The sequence below is a fragment of the Onychostoma macrolepis genome, chromosome 03, assembly GCF_012432095.1.
Source record: "Onychostoma macrolepis isolate SWU-2019 chromosome 03, ASM1243209v1, whole genome shotgun sequence".
Classification (NCBI taxonomy): Eukaryota; Metazoa; Chordata; class Actinopteri; order Cypriniformes; family Cyprinidae; genus Onychostoma; species Onychostoma macrolepis.
Genome location: NC_081157.1, coordinates 33,554,202 through 33,572,351, shown reverse-complemented (window position 1 = coordinate 33,572,351; position 18,150 = coordinate 33,554,202). Strand labels below are relative to the sequence as shown.

The 18,150-nt window shown below is 36.9% G+C and overlaps 1 protein-coding gene across 11 annotated transcripts in view; it reads right to left on the bottom strand.

The window, feature by feature from the left end:
* Window positions 1-18,150, bottom strand: part of thraa (thyroid hormone receptor alpha a) — a 39,692-nt gene that overhangs the window by 5,316 nt on the left and 16,226 nt on the right. For 2 of the 11 annotated variants that reach the window (XM_058769072.1, XM_058769074.1), the window contains exons 2-7: window positions 8,891-9,104; window positions 3,812-3,873; window positions 2,976-3,097; window positions 2,752-2,899; window positions 1,779-1,984; window positions 512-655 (exon numbers count right to left, since the gene is read on the bottom strand). In XM_058769072.1, coding sequence (XP_058625055.1) covers window positions 512-655; window positions 1,779-1,984; window positions 2,752-2,899; window positions 2,976-3,097; window positions 3,812-3,873; window positions 8,891-8,940 — 732 coding nt within the window. In that variant the 5' untranslated portion in view covers window positions 8,941-9,104. Of the gene's footprint in view, window positions 1-511; window positions 656-1,778; window positions 1,985-2,751; window positions 2,900-2,975; window positions 3,098-3,692; window positions 3,874-5,672; window positions 5,810-8,653; window positions 8,691-8,890; window positions 9,105-9,181; window positions 14,955-18,150 lie in introns of those variants that run through there. The other 9 variants (XM_058769079.1, XM_058769078.1, XM_058769082.1 and 6 more) reach the window with 9 other exon arrangements.

The window sequence follows — 18,150 nt, the reverse complement described above, 5'->3', positions numbered from 1 at the left end:
ATTAATCAAGGCTCAAAAACAAAGACGAACCACTATTTGATTGCTGTCTTTTAAATGGCCTTTTGAGATTCCTAACACAATCACATATCTCTCTTAGAGGCTTCAATGTTCTCCAATGTAGCAAGTCAACAAGTGATGATTTGTGATCATTATGTGTTCACATGAGCAATTAGAGTGGCAAAATAACAAGTGATTGAAAGCACGGCAACAGCCTGTAATCACAGTCAGTGTTTTAATAAGGCCATTACTCAAATGCGGTAGCAAGGCAGCCTCTTTCATTCACACACAAACACAGACATGCAGTTTTGGTTTAGATAGTACAGTGACAGCTGGAGCCGAGCACATAATTGCTCTTTCACAGCGGTTTTCGACAACTGATGTAATAATGCAGCATGGTGTTGTTTATGAAAATGTGTATTTATGGAATAAGTATCAGCTGCAGAGAGGCTTTTTCAGGCGCGGTGGAGAACGGAGACTTTCGTGTGCAGTATTTGAAAACACAGACACTGACCTCAGAGAACATGGGCAGTTTTTTGGCAAAGTCCACAACTCGTGTGATGGCAGGGGTGATGATCTTGGTGAACTCACTGAAGGCCTCCAGGTCGACTTTGTCGTTGTCTGATGTGGGGGCTGGAGACTGCCCGATGTCTTCTGGCTGAAAGACAAACCAGTATAGAAATCCAATAAAAATCTGACAGATGTTGCTATTGATTTTTTTACATTTTTAACATATTTACTGCCCACGCCATAAGAAATACATTTAATTTTACCAACATTTGTATAAGTGAGATTATGTATGTTTTCTTTAAAAAGTAAATAAATAAATTACTAGCCTGCTATTTTAAAACACTAAAAGTTTGGGGTCAGTTATTTTTTTTATTTGAAAGAAGTTTTATTCAGCAAGGATGCATTAAGTTGCATCAAAAGTGACAATAATGACATTTATAATGTTACAATAACGTCAAATACATATTGTTCTTTTAAACTTTCTATTCATCAAAGAATCCTGAAAAATTAACACCATTTCCACAAAATTATTAAGCGGCACAAGTGTTTTCAACATTGATAATAATAAGAAATGTTTCCTGAGCAGCTAATCAGCACATTATATGATTTCTGAAGGATCATGTGACACTGAAGACTGGAGTAAAGACTGCTGAAAAATCAACTTTGCCTCACAGGAATAAATTACATTTACATATACATTTTTAAACATTAAAACAGAAAACAGTTATTAAATTGTAATATTTCACAGAATGACTGTTTTTACTGTATTTCCTTGTATTTTGATTATAAAAGACTTCTTTAAATAACAATTACACAATGACCCCAGACTTCTTGTTTTGATTTTTGATTTTTTTACTCCTCAACCCACTCTAAGGCTGTTTTCACATTTGGTTAGACTGAACGAAAGCAAACTCGGTACGATCCACTAGAGAACAGACCAGACAAACAACCAAACTCTGATTACAAAAGAATCCATCCATCTATCCTCAAACCGATTTGTCAGATTGTTTAAGGCCAATCCAGTGCTCTTTGGTCATTGTCAGCTACTCTCAAATCCTGACAGACCACTCTGTGTAACAACACTGGTTGTTAGGTAACGTGTTTTTTGACTCCTGACATTCAAACACATTGCCATGATGAAGAAGTGATTCTCAAAAGAGCAGCTGACAGACGGACAAGAGCTGGAGGTTATTAGCGATCATAGTACAATGTAGTCAACCTATCAATGCTTTTCATGATCACAGACATACAGACACAACCAGGCCTCTTACTAGGAACTTGCGTTTCTGTTTCCAGTGAGGGCCCTGGGCATTGGTGTGACGATGAGCCTCCGTCACCATACGAATCAGCTCCCACTCCGAGACGGTGGGCTCAGGCCGATTGTGCAGTGTTTTCACCATCTCCTCTTTCTTCTTCCGTTCCCGGTTTTCCTCGATCAGACGCCTCTTGGCCACACGCTTTGAATCATCCAGCACCACTGCCAGGGACATGAATCACTCGCAAAATCACTCATTTAATACTCTCAGTACCAAACAGGAAATGACAGGCAATGTTATGTAATGTTGTTATGTGTAAGAAGATTATAGCAGATTTTTTCAAAAGCCGGATTTATATATTTATTTTTTGAGAAACAATGTCATTTAAAGACATTTCAAGATTTTTACAGAGACAGAAATCAGATTGAGCTGAATTAATACTTTGGAAAAAAAATTCAGCAGGATTTATATATTAATAACTATTGAAAAAATACATACATATTTATATTTTTATACTTTATAATATAAAAATTGTAAACATTAGGAAACATTTTCTGTAGTCTTTAGATACTAGTAAGTCTTTTCTAAAATAAAATAAAATTGAAAAATAAAAAACTAAATAAAAAATATAGAATAATAATAATAAGCCTTTTGGTAGCACTTTAGAATAGGGAACACTTATTCACTATTAACTACAAGTTCTTTTTAATAGTTAATAAGGTAAGTTGTTACGTTTAGGTATTGGGTCAGATTGGATTAGAGATGTAGAATATGTGCTTTATAAGTACTAATAAACAGCCAATTTGTTAGTAATAGGCATGCTAATAAGCAACTAGTTAATAGTGAGAATTGGTCCCAATACTAAATAAATAAAATAATATAAAATATTTGGGTTTGGGTTAGTCTGTAGTCATTTTTATTAACTTAATCTACAGTATGTCTATATTTAGCCAAACAAACATGCGTGTGCGTTTGTGTGAACACTCACAGTCCATGGCCATGCCCACCGAGATGCACTTCTTGAAGCGGCACAGCTGGCACTGGTTGCGGGTGATTTTATCAATGATGCAACAGCTGTCATATTTACAGGAATAGGAAGGGTGAAGATTCTTCTGTATTGTCCTCCTAAAGAAACCCTGGGAGCAGAAGAAAGCGTATTAATGCGCAAGACTGATTATGATTATGAAGCGGTTCAAGGGTTGGAAATCTCACCTTGCAGCCCTCACATGTGATGCAGCGGTAATGGTAGCCGGTGGCCTTGTCCCCGCATACCACACATGGCTCATCTTTCTCCAGGTAGCTGGGAACATACCCTGGAACAGAGATGATCTTCACTAGAAGAGGAGGAGATGGGCTGTTACAGCAGAACACACACACATACACATACACATACACACCAAGTTTTATGGGGACATTTCATAGGCGTAACGGTTTTTATATTGTCCAAACTTTCTATTTTCTATTCCATTACCCTAACCCTACCCCTCACACAAAACTTCCTGCATTTTTAGATTTTTAGCTATTTTTTAACTATTTTTTCCAAAAAAAGTGTCCTCACAAAGTCAAGAATGACTGGTATTACCATCCTTGAGGGGACATTTGATCTCCATAATGTAGGGAATACCAGGATCACACACACACACACACACACACAACCTCTATAACCCTGAGATACTATTTCACCAACACTGACTGTCATATTGTTAATAACTCCTTTTGTGTTCTGGGAAGTCATAAGTGTTTCGAGAATAATAAGGGTGAGGAGATGATAACAGTATTTTTAGTACTTTAAATACTTAAATAAAAATAATGATAATAATATAAATATATATATATATATATATATATATATATATATATATATATATATATATATATATATATATATATATATATATATATAAAATTCTCAAAGATATAAATATTTACTTTTGATAGCTGCATTCAAAATCTGTTTGTCTCAAAACACAGAGGGGGGCATGTTTGGGCATCGCAGGCACAAAATGCTTGGGTTTAGACTGCAGTGACACCGGATCCAAGATCCTTACCAGACGCGCTCTTCATAGAGCATTGACTATTCTTTCTTTTTCTCTTCAATCCATTCGGCCACCTGGAGAAAAAGAGGAAAGAGGAAAAAAGTATACAGTAAAATCAGAAATTATTTTTCTATTTCACAAGACTGGCATAGTTAAACATTAAAAAAAAAACTCTTACTGTATATACACAATCGTTGAAAGTTTGGGGATGGTATGATTTTTTTTATATTTTTGAAAGAAAGAAGTCTCTTATTCTCACCAAGGTTGCATTTATTTGATCAAAAATGCAGTAAGAACACTAATACTGTGAAATATAAATAACTTATTTTAACATATAATTTAATATGTTTTAAATGTAATTGAAAATCAATGCTTAATATTTTGTGGAAAACTATGATACAGGATTCTTTGAATAGAAAATTCAAAAGATCAGCATTTATTTGAAACCGAAAACTTTTGTAACGTTATAAATGTCTTTACTGTCCCTTTTTATCAATTAAATGCATCATTGCAAAATAACATTATTTCTTAAAAAGAAAAAACATTCTGACCCTAAACTATTAAAGGTAGTGTAACACGCATTTCATTATTATTTCCATTGCTTTGCAATACATATCGTAAGGCCTAACAGCAAAAATGGAAATCATCAAATGGAATATTGCCCAAACACACTTGTCTGTCACTGGTCAGACTAACAGACAGTTCACCCCAAACTCACACCACGGGTTGAGCTACTGTTGTCAGGCTAGTCAGAATGTTCAAACAAACACAATAATGAGAGACAGTGTTAATCATGCTATGAAGGAATTTATACCATTGTTTCTGCATATTAAGCCCAGAAGGGACATTTTAACACTGTTTTAACACTAAAACATTCAAACACTTTTTCTTCTGTGGAACATAAATTAAGATATGTTGAGAAATGTGTCCTTTTTTTGTGAGTGGAAGTCAATGGTAACCAAAACTGTTTAGTTAGTAACATTCTTCAGAACATCTTCTTTTGTCTTCCACATAAGAAAGTCCTTCATACAGGTTTGGAACGACACGAGGGTGAATAAATGCTGACAGCATTTTAATTTTAGGTGAACAATCCCTTTAAGTAAGTGGGCAGAATAAATGCATGTTGTGACCACAGGGTGGCACTGTTTAAAATAATTTCACACTTCATAATTCACCTCAGCTGACCGCCATAATTTGTCTATCAACAGAGTTGCATCACCATGTAAAACTAAAGGAACAGCAACAGACCAAACCACAAACCGGTTTCATGTGTTAAACTCACGTGAGTGCCCTCATGACTCCAAAACCACAATAAAATACATAAGCAACACTTTCATGCAAGTTCCTCAGTTGGTAGTGAACAACAACAGAAGCCTCTGTCTATGGCAAGCCGTTTTAACATGTGGAGGTTATGAACTCTCTAGTGGTGTTCAGCAAATGAACCCAACACACCTCCATGAACCAGCACAGAGTCCAGCTGATGTGAGGCAATGCTTGTGTATAGAGCTGAACACAACAACACAGTACATACACGAGTGTTACATTATTTATTCACTGCATGAAGAAGTGCTATATTACAAATGACCAAAACATGACAAATCCACTCATTTGAGCCAAACACTGCAAATAACTGAAATGCAACATATTCTAATGCAATCCCGTATTATCAGTCACGTGGGATTTGAGTTTCATTAAACACACACGCACACACAAACACAAACAAGACATCCAACCACTGACAATAATGAAACGGCTTTTCTCTATTGGATAGCACAGTATTAAGTCCAACTGACAATCTGCCCGTACATCAACAGACACGACTGAACAAACAGAGGGAATGGGATGGATGGAGAAAGAACATTTATATTCTAACCTGTTGACATAATGGGGCTGTAAAATGTGCATGATTGCCGTCTCCCTCCTCTCGCAAAGCTGTCAGCAATCTATCTGCGGTAACAGGGACTCTGAGCTGGTAGGAAGACACTTCTCTCTCTCTCTCTCTCACCCCATCCCATTCCTCTCTCCCTCTCCACACACTCCTCCTCCTGCCACGGCTCCTGTGCATCAGCCCTGTGAGCCCCACCTCTCCTGCATCACCAACCCTCCGCTCTCATCTTCCTCTTCACTCTCTCGCTGCAAAGGACCTTCTGCAATCTGCAGTGTTGTCATTTACACATACTTCGGATACTAATATTCAGGGGGGTTTTTTTCAACATATTAATACATTCATGCAAAAATCATCAACAGGGCTGTGTTAGAGCAGAAAACAGCATTATAAATCTTCAGTGCATCAATTCAATGCACAAACAGCATGGTTCAAAATATTAGTGAAAATACTTCTGTTTAGCCTTTTTGTTTTGTTTTGCAATATTGAAGATTTTTCCACACACACATACATGCATATATATATATATATATATATATATATATAGTTTAGTATAATAATATAATACTACAATGTATAATAATACCTTTTCATTTATTATATAATAACAAAAACAATATTAATTACAATAATGATGATGACAATGACTAAGATTAAGGTTAAGGTCTACTTTATTGAATTGGAAAATCGTCTTGGGCTCAAAATACAGTCACTGTATCACCACACTTAAAACAATACATTGCAAAAAAAAAAAAAAACCTTATCTCAATAAAAATTATGGTTGTTAATGTTTTATTATGAATATGAGAATGTGAAAAATCTGAAATATTTCTTATTAATTTTATGTCAAAACGTTTGATAATAACAATAATGTTTTTCTTTTTTGGTTTAACTTTTAATGCATGCAAATATACAGTATTGGAAATCTGAGTTCTAAATCTTTTTAAAAATGTCAACAAAATTTTATTAAAAGAAGTTGTATGATTTTGAACATTTTAAATCAAAGAAACATGTTTTTATTCCCAGATTTCCTTGGGCTTTTGCACCTCACTGCATATTTTTAGCACACATCTAGTCAGAAAATCAATTTAAAAAAAACATACAAACCATTTTTTATTTTTAACAGCTGCTGCATTTGTTTGAGTACGAACAGGTTAAAAAGTAGAGTTTCTATCCTCTTGAATCTCGTGGCTAAAGCTACACGTGAGCGGATGACACATCAAAGCAAAATCCACGTCAAAGTTCCACTTCCTCTTTTTTAATTCCCGCACATGCTTTCGAGGAGAGAGGAGCTGAGGCGCTGAGGCGGTGAGAGACGAGTGCACACACTCAGAGTGAATAAGCCTTTAAATGCTCACTCACGCGCACTTTCTGCTAATCAAATTACAGAGGTGTAATTAAATGGCGGGGCGAGGTAGGGCACAGGACAAATCTGCCTTTAAGGGAACCATCTGAAACTTCCCTAGCTGCATAATAATCCCACAACTGACCCACAGGGCCCTGGAACTGTGTGTGAGAGTGTGTGCGGTGGTGCGCATGCAGTAACTGAACGTCTGGGGGAGGGCGTGACCGTGAGGCAGCACATGTGAGAGACACGTGCTTGGACGCTCCAAACACACACACACACTCTGCCTCAATGACACACACTGGTCACAGACAATCCACCGACTGTCGTCATGATTCAGTGTCCTGAATTGTCCCTTGCTACACAGTGGCCCCATCTGGCTTATGTACCTCCCTCTCTCCTGCACTATAATCTCACTCTCTATTTGTCTTATTCCATATCTAATCATATCATATAATCGAAAAACACTTCACACACTTGGATGAATCATCAAGCAATCTGGATTACAATTGCATTCGGTTAGGTGATGTTAAAGACTTCTTGCTTCTTGCATATGTGTGCTGCAATGACTCCTTATATCCGTTTAAATGTTATAATAATGCTTATGTTTGATTTTATTATATACTTGAGTCTGATTGATCAGTCAAAGCATTGAGTGGTATTATTGACACTGTATTATTGACCATTGTTCCTGGTAGCCAAATTTGATGTCTCTCTTATCACTCCGAGGCCTTTTTCATATCACATAATAAAACAATTTCAACTTAAATCAGTATTTCATGCCCATTCATTTTTTTTAATTTGGTAAGTTGTAAGAGTGACAATTAGTGAAAACACTTCTGTTTTGATTCATTCAACTTGAATATTTCATAATTATAGACATTAATAAAAAATAATTCAATGATTAAATGCTATTATTTATATACTTTAACACTTTAATATATTTAATAATTAAATATTATTGTTACTAGTTATTAGTAGTAGTAGTAGTAGTAGTAGTAGTAGTAGTATTTCCACTCAGATTGTTATTCTAATACATTAATAATAATAATAATAATAAATTCTAAAATAATAATAAAAATAATGTTTGAGTTGATTGTATTTATTATAATATTAGTATGAATGTGTCGGAATAATGTTAAGAGTGGAAAGCTTTATTATATTAATGAAAGTACAAGAACGGTCACAGATTTGCTTGATTATTTATCTAAAAATAGATAATAAATAACTTAATAATAACAATACAATATTTCTTTATATTTTTTACTTAATTTGGTCAATTGTAAGTGTAGTATTCTGGATTATGTAGAGTCAGCTCTTCATTACTGCAAAATATACCCAGGGTTTATCAAAACAGCACTTTAAATAAAATGATATATTATATTAATATTTGTAAATAAAACTTTTTTATGAAGCACCTTGCCGGTGTAGAATTGAAAAAAATGGTTATCATTACTAAATAACAAATCCTTTCGGACAAAATATCTTTTTTCTAAAACTTCTGTTATTTGCTCAAGCAGATACCGTTAATGGCCATCTGAACCTGGCCAAATACCAGCAGATAAGTCAACTCTAAAAGTCAGTCAGTTCACACTAAAACAAAAATTCTGTCATTGTTACTCACCCTCATGTCATTTCAAATCTGTATGATTTTCTTTCTTCTGTTAAACATAAAATAAGTTTTGTTACCATTGACTTTCATTATCATCAAACAAACAAAAAACATTATGACATTACTCCAAATATATCACACAGGTTTGAAACAACATGAGGGTGAGTAGCGATGACAGAATTTTTGTTTTCGGCTGAACTGCCGCTTTAAGAGCTGACATATTTTATAAATACACACAGGATAACTCACCGTGTCTCATCTCCCTCTGGCAGGTTAAGCTCCTGCTCTTTGTGTTCCATTCACCTTGATTCCATCCAGCGTCCAATCACAGGAGACTGAGGCGGACCCGACCCTCGCCGCTCTGCTCAGCATACGCAGGGTGAGTATCAGTCAGCTGCTATAGGACGGCTCATGGTGACAGACCCCCGCGTGTATTCTGCCTCTGGATTAAACGCCTTTACACCTGTTTGAAAGAAACACATCATTCGTCTTGAATTAGCACAAAGAGAGTCAAACAGTGGATTTCTCTAATCAAATCACCTCCTCCCTGCTCCTGTCCTCTAGAGTCTAGAGGCTGCACCACACTCCATTTGTAAAGCAGCTGTGACTCAGTTCGAACACACGGTGGTGCACATGCGCACCAGATCATCCTGTCTGAACTCTTGCCCCCGGAGCTCAGGCCAAGCTGCTCTCATTAGAGGGAAAGGCCAGCTGATAAATGCACATCCCTCACGCCTGTGCGTTATTTTTCCATTCTTGCTCTGAAGCCGATATGGCGTCACCGTGCAAGGTCAATAAATCTGCCGTTTCCAAGGCAACCACTTGGCCTCTATCTAATTATAGGAAAGCTGAACTGGGTTATTCCATAATGGCTGACCTCAGTGTTTAATAATTCAGCAGATCATTGCATCTTGGGATTAATTTACTCTTCTTTTTTCTTTTTTTTTTAAATCGTAGAGATTTAGTTTGTGAAGGATGTCACACTTTCTGTTCTTTTTCCCGTCTCTCTCTCTTTCTCTGCACTGACATGCATTATTACCTGCGTATCACACCTTAGGATCTCACATTCTTAAGCAGCCAATAAAAGTACCTCAATCTGAATCAGTGTGATATATGAAGTCGTGACTCACATGACAGCACCCAAGACAAGATCAGACATGAGGCACCCCCTGAACACAAACACAATGACCTGCTGAATCTCTTATTTTAGAGACTCTGGATTAAGTAAGTAGAGATGTTGCTTTTTTAAATAAAATATTATTAATTATGTTAGTGTCTATTAACTTTTGGGCAAATTAAAATTAAACTTTTTTTTTTTGCTTTCTGACACTAATAAATGATCATTATACTACACTGATTCTCAAAGTGTTGTATGCGCTCCCTCTAGTGGTATGCAGAGGAATCACTGAATTAAATATAAATTAATGTTAAAACGCTTTTAAAAAGTTTGCAAGGTGGCTAAATGATGCCTGTGTTAATTTTTTGATCAAGTACTGTACATTTAAGTACAGTACAGTTTTATTTAACCTTTTAAGTACAGTACAGTTTTTATTTAAGTTTTAGGTACAGTACATTTTAATTTAATCATTTTAGTTTTTTTATTTACCTGTATGTAAGCACAGTGCAGTGTTAATGTTCAAACTGTATTTACAATGTTTAAATTGGCCGACAATAATAAATATTCTTATTAGGAATAAAACTGCCTCATTTTTGAACTGTGCATAGCTCTAGCTGAATAATTAGGCCTACTACGCTACTGTATTTTAATGTTGGTCATTATGGTGGTACTTGGAGAGCCAAATATTTTCTGAGGTGGTACTTGGTATAAAAAGTTTGAGAACCACTGTTATACTACATTAATACAAACAATTTAATATAAATATATATGCTGTATATAAATAAATACTTTATTATTCTGCAATTAACACCTTATTCTGCATAACTATATTTTAGATCCCTTAATCCTACTCCATACCTAAACTTAACAACAACCTTACTAACAATTCAAAAGCAGCAAACTAGGTGTTACAGTTTTTTTCAGCTGCTTACACACATTTTCAAAACTTTGCCTCTCTTTTTCAAAACTTTACACACAAATCCAAGAATTGCACACACAAAATGCAAAATGCCTCACATCTCTTGCAAAATGAAGCACTGCATTCAAAATATCACAAACACATCTCAAAATCAAACACGTTTCAAACACTTTCGCCAAAATATTATATTTTTGGATATATCATATACACACAGTTATTCAAAACATAAAGCTCTTCTTTCATGAGCTCCTATGTACATTTCTGTACAAGATTGAAAGTAATTGGCAGAGAGATCAAAAATTCCATGAAAAATTCATAGTAAACATGAACACAAGACTGAAAACAAACTTTTATTTTTATTTTTATTTTTTTTTAACTGTAAGCATTCGTGGTTCTGAATACAGTATTACACGGTAAGAAAGAAAGGAAATACATTGTTTGCATCCATTGTTCAAAAACTACAGTTTTTCTTTGTCACTTTGGTGCATGTCTCGAATTATCCTTACTGTAATACTGGCAAAGAAGTATGTGCATTTCTCAAAACAATTTGTGCAAACAGCACCACACAATGGATTACCTGCAAAAGCCTGTAACTTACTCAAAATCTTTAGTTCATCTCTCAAAAGTATTTATGTCAATGAACATATTAGTGCCATCAGAACAAAATGTCCTTGTTTCATTGCTCACAAACAAGATAGTCAAAATGCTTAGTCATGTTGTCAATATGACACTGCACTCTGTTAGTGTTACCTGATGTAAACTATGGCAACAGTTTGGATGACAGTTACTGTACTGAAATGCAGAAGGCTGCACTTCTTATGTATGCCATATATCCATTTCAAAAGTATAAAAGTACACTACTGTATGTGTGATATTGATTGAAAGAGACTGGATCGAATTCACAGTTACACTTTTACTAGTGGTCTGACTTGCACAGAGAACTATATAATACATTTTGAACAACATGACATTAGTAACTGATAATGTAGGAAACCTCAGACAAATGTACATAATCAGTTGCATGAATGTACCAAAGCAATCACAACTTGTTCAAAAGAATGAGAAACTGCTTTTATGATGTGCACATGTGACTAGATGATGTGGAGGTTGAACAAAGTAGTTTTGAGAATTTCATTTTTGATCTGAGAAATGCATCAAAGCGACGAAGCAAGAAAAACTGTATAACTTGACCTGTGGCCTATTTACAGGCCTATTCTAAAGCCATGATTGGTTGGTGTTAAATAAAGCAATGAGTGTTTGTGCATGCGAGGAGTTAGTGTGAAGCACTGATGAATTAGTGTGGCATTTTAAATGGTGTTTCAAAAAGGAAATCAAGATACTTCCTGTTAGATTTGTGTGTGTGTTACATAGAGAATTGTGTGTTGTGTTTTGCAAAAAGTGTTTTCTGAAATTGAAAACTGAGTCAAATGCCGAGAATTAGTGTAAGGTTTTGCAAATTTGGTGTGTGCTTCTGCTGTTTGAGTGTCAGGTTTCAGAAATTGTGTGACAAGTAAAGATTTTGAGTGTAAGCAGTTGAAAAAACTGTAATTGGGGCACAAATCATAGTTAATAGTTAGTTAATGGTGAAAACAGTCAGAATTGCGGGCTTATATCTCTATGAAAAGTTGAAATTATTATTTTTTTAATCACATGGCAGAAACAAGCTTTTATTTAGACAAAACAATTTTTATTGTTAGGTTATAGGACATGTTGTTTTATTTTGTTCAGCCATTACATGCATATTGTAAAGAATCAAAATATTAACCTGAATGCTATAACTGATTTTATTCAACAAGCTACTGTAGTTGCACTTTTCCCATTCAATAGTTCTGGTCAATAGTTTCTATTGTCACTCTAATGGAACAATCTGATTGTGTGTGTGTGTGTGTGTGTGTGTGTGTGTGTGTGTGTGTGTGTGTGTGTGTATGTGCATGTATGTGTGTGTGTGTGTGTGTGTGTGTGTGTGTGTGTGTGTGTGTGTGTGTGTGTGTGTGTGTGTGTGTGTGTGTGTGTGTGTGTGTGTGTGTGTGTCTGTGTGTGTGTGTGTGTGTGTGTGTGTGTGTCTGTGTGTGTGTCTGTGTGAGTGTGTGTAGCAGGCAACGCAACAGCCTTGGCCACAGCAGCATACATAACCTTCCCTCAGGAAATCTATTCTTTAAATCTGATTGATTCAACCACAGAGCCTTGAACACACTCTAAACATTCAGAAAAAAAAAACTAAAAAAAACTAAAAAAAAAACCTGTAGCAGTATTTCAGATGACCACATTGTCCTGATTCAATCAGCTAAATGGCTATTTGTAAAGCCAGTAAAGCCGAAAGTAGCTTCAATTCTGCTGCTTTCCGAAACCATTCAAGTACAGACAGAGGACATACATTTGTATACAGCACATGCACACAGTCCATATGGCTAAAACAGATTTTGGCAGAAGAGGACTCTTGGGATGCCAAGAAAATGACTGGATTTGCAAAACAAAATTGACCTCTCTCAATTCCTCCCTGGTGAAGTGGACCACTCGTCCCGTTTTCCATCTCTCATTAATTTTCAATGGGGATATAAAGTGAGCAGAAACAGGAAACCAACATTGTGTGTTTAGAATTAAATAACAGAAACCCAAATAAGTGCCATGAGCGCAGAGTCTGTTTCTTTCATGATTTTGTGGGTATTAGTCAGGAAATGCATGTCTGGGCAGATTGTCTAGCTACAGTAGTTGAAAAGCTAAAACCATGTCAGCAAAGTGGCAGATTTGTCAAATACACTTTAAGAATATGTTTTTAAACTCTCTACTATGTTTTAAAGCACTGAACCATTAAAAAAGCAAAGTCAAACACACTGACTTGGACACTTGGTCTTCTCCCTCTCAAAATTCAAGGATGAATGTGGGATGAGTCTTTCACTATAGTTAATTGAAGGCAAGACAATCTAATTGAAACTCTGAACACATATGCTTTCATCTTAATTTTTCCCCTATGCAAGTAAAGACAGTCTTAAAAAGTTGTTAATGGCACACAAAAGAGGGAATCTAAAGGATTATGTTGTGGAACTATGATTCACACTCACACTTGGGATGAAATTTACATATCTTGAGGTCAGTTTAACATTACATCCCTCACAACACATCACAGAGCCATAACTGAGAGGAAGGTGAGAAACGGAGTATGATTGACATGCTATGTGGGAGTTTGTGCTTTCTAAGTATGATAAAAGCAGAAAACGTGACAGCTGTAAACACCGTTATAGTGGATTGGTTCTATGTCCTTTCGCTCCAGACCGCCAGAGGCAGTGCTGAAAGCACTAGTGGAAAACCCCTCACGCTCACGCTCGACCGAGAATCGAATTACAAAGTTGTCACCTCGTGAAGTGCCTTGAACTATAACAATCCTTTAGCACGTCACTTCGATCTCTTTCTCATTCTCGATTGTTGAATCGAACGTGATGATATTTTGTGTAGCTTGCTGCTGAAGAGATCTTCAGGATATATCGCGAGCTGTTTCGTCTCGATTACATCTCTTCAGTATACGGATTGTTGGATTTACACGCATCTCGCGGCGCACAGCGATTGTGAGATACGGGTTACATCACGCAAAAGGCTTCATTCTGCTGGATGCCGGCAAGTTTGAATGCCTCTGTGACGACATACACTCACAAGCCATGGTTGCCTTGGCTGAGAGCGTATACGCACCTGATTGCGGCGTGAATCATTAACGTGAGCCGGATTTATCGACTTTAGGGTGAGTATTGATTTAACATGGATGCACTTCAATGTTCTACGTGCCCTAATGTAATGGATTTCATGGATGGACATCACCAATGTCCTGCTTGTCTTGGTATGGATCATCTTAGAGAGGCACTGACTGACCCGTGCCCGGAATGCGCCATTATGTGCCGCTCGCTGTGTGTCACGCTCATCTGGCGGGTCTGGAATCTGCTTCGGATAGTTTGTTACTTTCATCCAATATCACCACAGCTGATCGTAAGCACAAACAAACATCTCAAAGTGAAAAGAAGACTAAGAAAACTAAATCTTCTGATTTAGCACGCAAAGTTGATCAGCTGTCTTCTGCAGTAGAGTTGTTATTGCCACTTCTGGCTAAAGCTCAACCTAAAACAGATGTAGGAGAGAAAGTTCCTGAGTTATGTATGACATCCTCACCAACGATGCATACAGGACAGGATTTGGATGTGATGTCAGTGGCTGCCACTGACTCACTTTTTGAAACCATTCCAGATGTTACTTTGGGTGCTGAGGAAAATCTGCCTGCAGATCCATTTCAGCACTCTGGCAGTGAGACCATGTCTGAGAAGTCAGGTGGGTCATCTTCAGTTGTTGCATCCCTGGAAGGAACGTTAAAAGCTATGCTTCCACGCATCAATCTAGATCCCCCTCAACCAGCAGTGGGTTCTGAGAATATCTGTACTGGTGTCTGCATTACAAAATTCAACGAAGGCTACACATCCAGATCAGTTAGACTACACATTGGCTGTAATGCAAGACGCAGAGACAGTAGGACTTGGTAGCATGCCACCCATAGAATCTAGTGTGGCAGCGCTTATTGTATCTCCCAATGAGGCGCTTGTTGAGTGTAGGCGCACTGATGAGTTACTGTCTCATGCATACAATGCTACAGTGAACCTTGGCCGTGTTTCTAATTCTTTGGCACACATGCTTGTGGCTCTACACTCTTCTCTGAGAGAAACTTCATCTGACCCATTAGTGACAGACTTATCTGAACTTACGTTGCTCACCGGTCCGAGTTTGGTGCTTCTTCACTTGGGTCTGACCAGCTGATTGTTGCTTTCTTGAAAGGAGCTAATCGTCTTTGTCCTCCACGGGCGGTCTGGAGTCCAACATGGGATTTGAGTATGGTTCTCAGTTCCCTGTGTCAGCCCCCATTCGAGCCAATTTTGGAGTCAGACATTAAGTGGCTGTCATTCAAGACTGCATTTCTCTTGGCAATTACAACAGCAAAGCGAGTGAGTGAACTCCATGCATTGTCTGTGAGTGCCCCATGTTTGCGCTGGAGTGCTGACTTTAGTAGTGTCTCATTGTGGCCTAATCCGGCATTTCTACCCAAGATCTTGTCTCCACATTTTATGAACAAACCTATTGTGTTGGCTGCACTGCCATCAGATCAAAGGTGACATACGGTTGGAGCTATGTCCAGTTAGGTCTTTGAGGGTTTACATCGATAAGAAAGCAGCCTGGGACCAGTTGTTTGTTTGTTTGTTTTGGTGATATGCGCAGAGGTGCTGCTCTTTCTAAACAGAGACTGGCACACTGGGTGACGCAGGTTATTTTACATGCGTATGAGTCTGCCCCCTCATCTATTCATTGTCACTCGACACGTGCCTTGGCAACATCTTGGGCAGCGTTCAAAGGGGTATCGTTCTCTGAAATTTGTGCAGCAGCAACCTGGGCTTCATCATGTACATTTTCACGTTTTTACAGATTGAATGTGACTCCCTTGCCAGCAGTGTGTGCTGCAGTACTTTCTGCCTGCCTGGATGCTTCGCAGAGGGATCCCTCATGACTGCGTAGGTATTCGTCTTCCACTAGTGCTTTCAGCACTGCCTCTGGCGGTCTGGAGCGAAAGGACATAGAACGCTGGTTACGAACGTAACTGTGGTTCTATGACTAAGTGGAAGACCGCACGTCATGAGTCACGAGGTGACAACTTTGTAATTCGATTCTCGGTCAAGCGTGAGCGCGAGGAGTTTTCCACTAGTGCTTTCAGCACTGCCTCTGGCGGTCTTCCACTTAGTCAAAGAACCACAGTTACATTCATAACCAGCGTTTCGTGTGGTTACAACTGAATTGTTTGAGACACCTCAAAAACTACTTGTGGAGAAAGGAGAAATTTTTAAATAAAACCACAATTTCTATCCATTTATAAAAGCAGATGAAATGAGATCACACTGCTTAAGACATTCTTTGAGACACTGGCCAACCGAAGCCCTTAGTAAATAAGAGAAGTCGCTGCCAGAAAGTAGGCCATGGGAATTCCCAAAACTGAGCTGTGTATTGTGCATGGGAAAAAAATCCTAATTTATGGGATCTTATAGTAAACAAACACTGTGTACTATGATGAATGCACTGCACAACAAATCTTTGCATCTAATCTGCAGAAAATCAGATATCAAAACAAAAGCTTCTTGACTATGAAATGTTCTTTTGCATTACCTATACCAGGAGATATAATGACAGCCATCTGATCAGCATGCAAGTCTCACTAATAAAATAAGGCACTTTTAAGTTGCAAGAGATCATTTGCATAAGTGCTACAAATTAAAATGTAACTGGTCACAGTTTTTAAGGGGTATTTTTGAGTAGGTTCTTTAATGGTTAAATTGATTTATTACTCATAACAATAACAACATTGTGTGCAAAAGGTCCCTTTGTAAAGAAAAGGGATCATATGAACAAGGATTGACATCAGTATATAATTCTATTATTTCCCATATTCCTTCTGTTTTATTTATCCTTCCATTCTGTCACACATTATTCTACATAATTTGATGTGTGAAATTGGTGTTACAGCAACCCTTCTATTTAAAAAAAAAAAAATGCTGATATTCCAAAATTATATCCAATTTTACATTATATTTCTACTGAAATGCTGAAGGGATACCCTTCTTTCTGTAAAAAAAGGATTAAAAAAATACAAATTTGACAAAAATATATCTATTTAAATGTCAAATATTTAAACGTCATCTGACACTAAAGAAACAGCTAGAAAATCTATTAGTCATGATTGTATTTTTTTTTGCTGACAAAGAAGAATATGGAGTCTGTAGCTCCTTTTATTCATATTTTAAAAATTAAATAAACAAGCTATTAAAAAATACCAACATTTATAAATAGCTCTGTAACCAATTGAAATAAATGACCAGTTGAAGCCATTAAGGACGTTTTCATTTTAAGGCATGCCTGATTTTATCTCAAAACTCACTGAATGACTTTTTAAGCATCTGGCAATGATAACTATGTGAAACATGCAGTGAACCAGAAGGCACGAGCATGTTAATGTGTGTGTCATGTGTTTTCAATGGTTCAGTTCCTCGTCGGGCATTCGTCAGTTCATAGAGTGCAGCTGGTCTGGTGACATACAGTTTGAGATGTAAATGTGCCTGCCAAACTGAAATGTAAATCAATCAAGTCATCGTCTCTGAAGTGCTCTAGTGTGGACAAGTATTGTTTTTAAAGTCCAGGTAAGTAGGGAGGGTTGGGTACATGCAACACAATTACCGAGGAGAAAAAGACTCCTTTCCCAATCAAATCCACAAGAGCTTAATGGCAACTCTTAGTAAAGGGCGACATTTCTAGGGCCCTATAAAATCTGCTTTACTTTTTTTTTCCTAATTCCGTTTTTTTTTTTTCTTTCTTTTCCATTTAAATTTTTCGACACTCTTTTTTAATAGTTAAAAAAGAATATTCATCAGAAAAAGCCCTATGAAATATGGTTTCTTTTTTCTC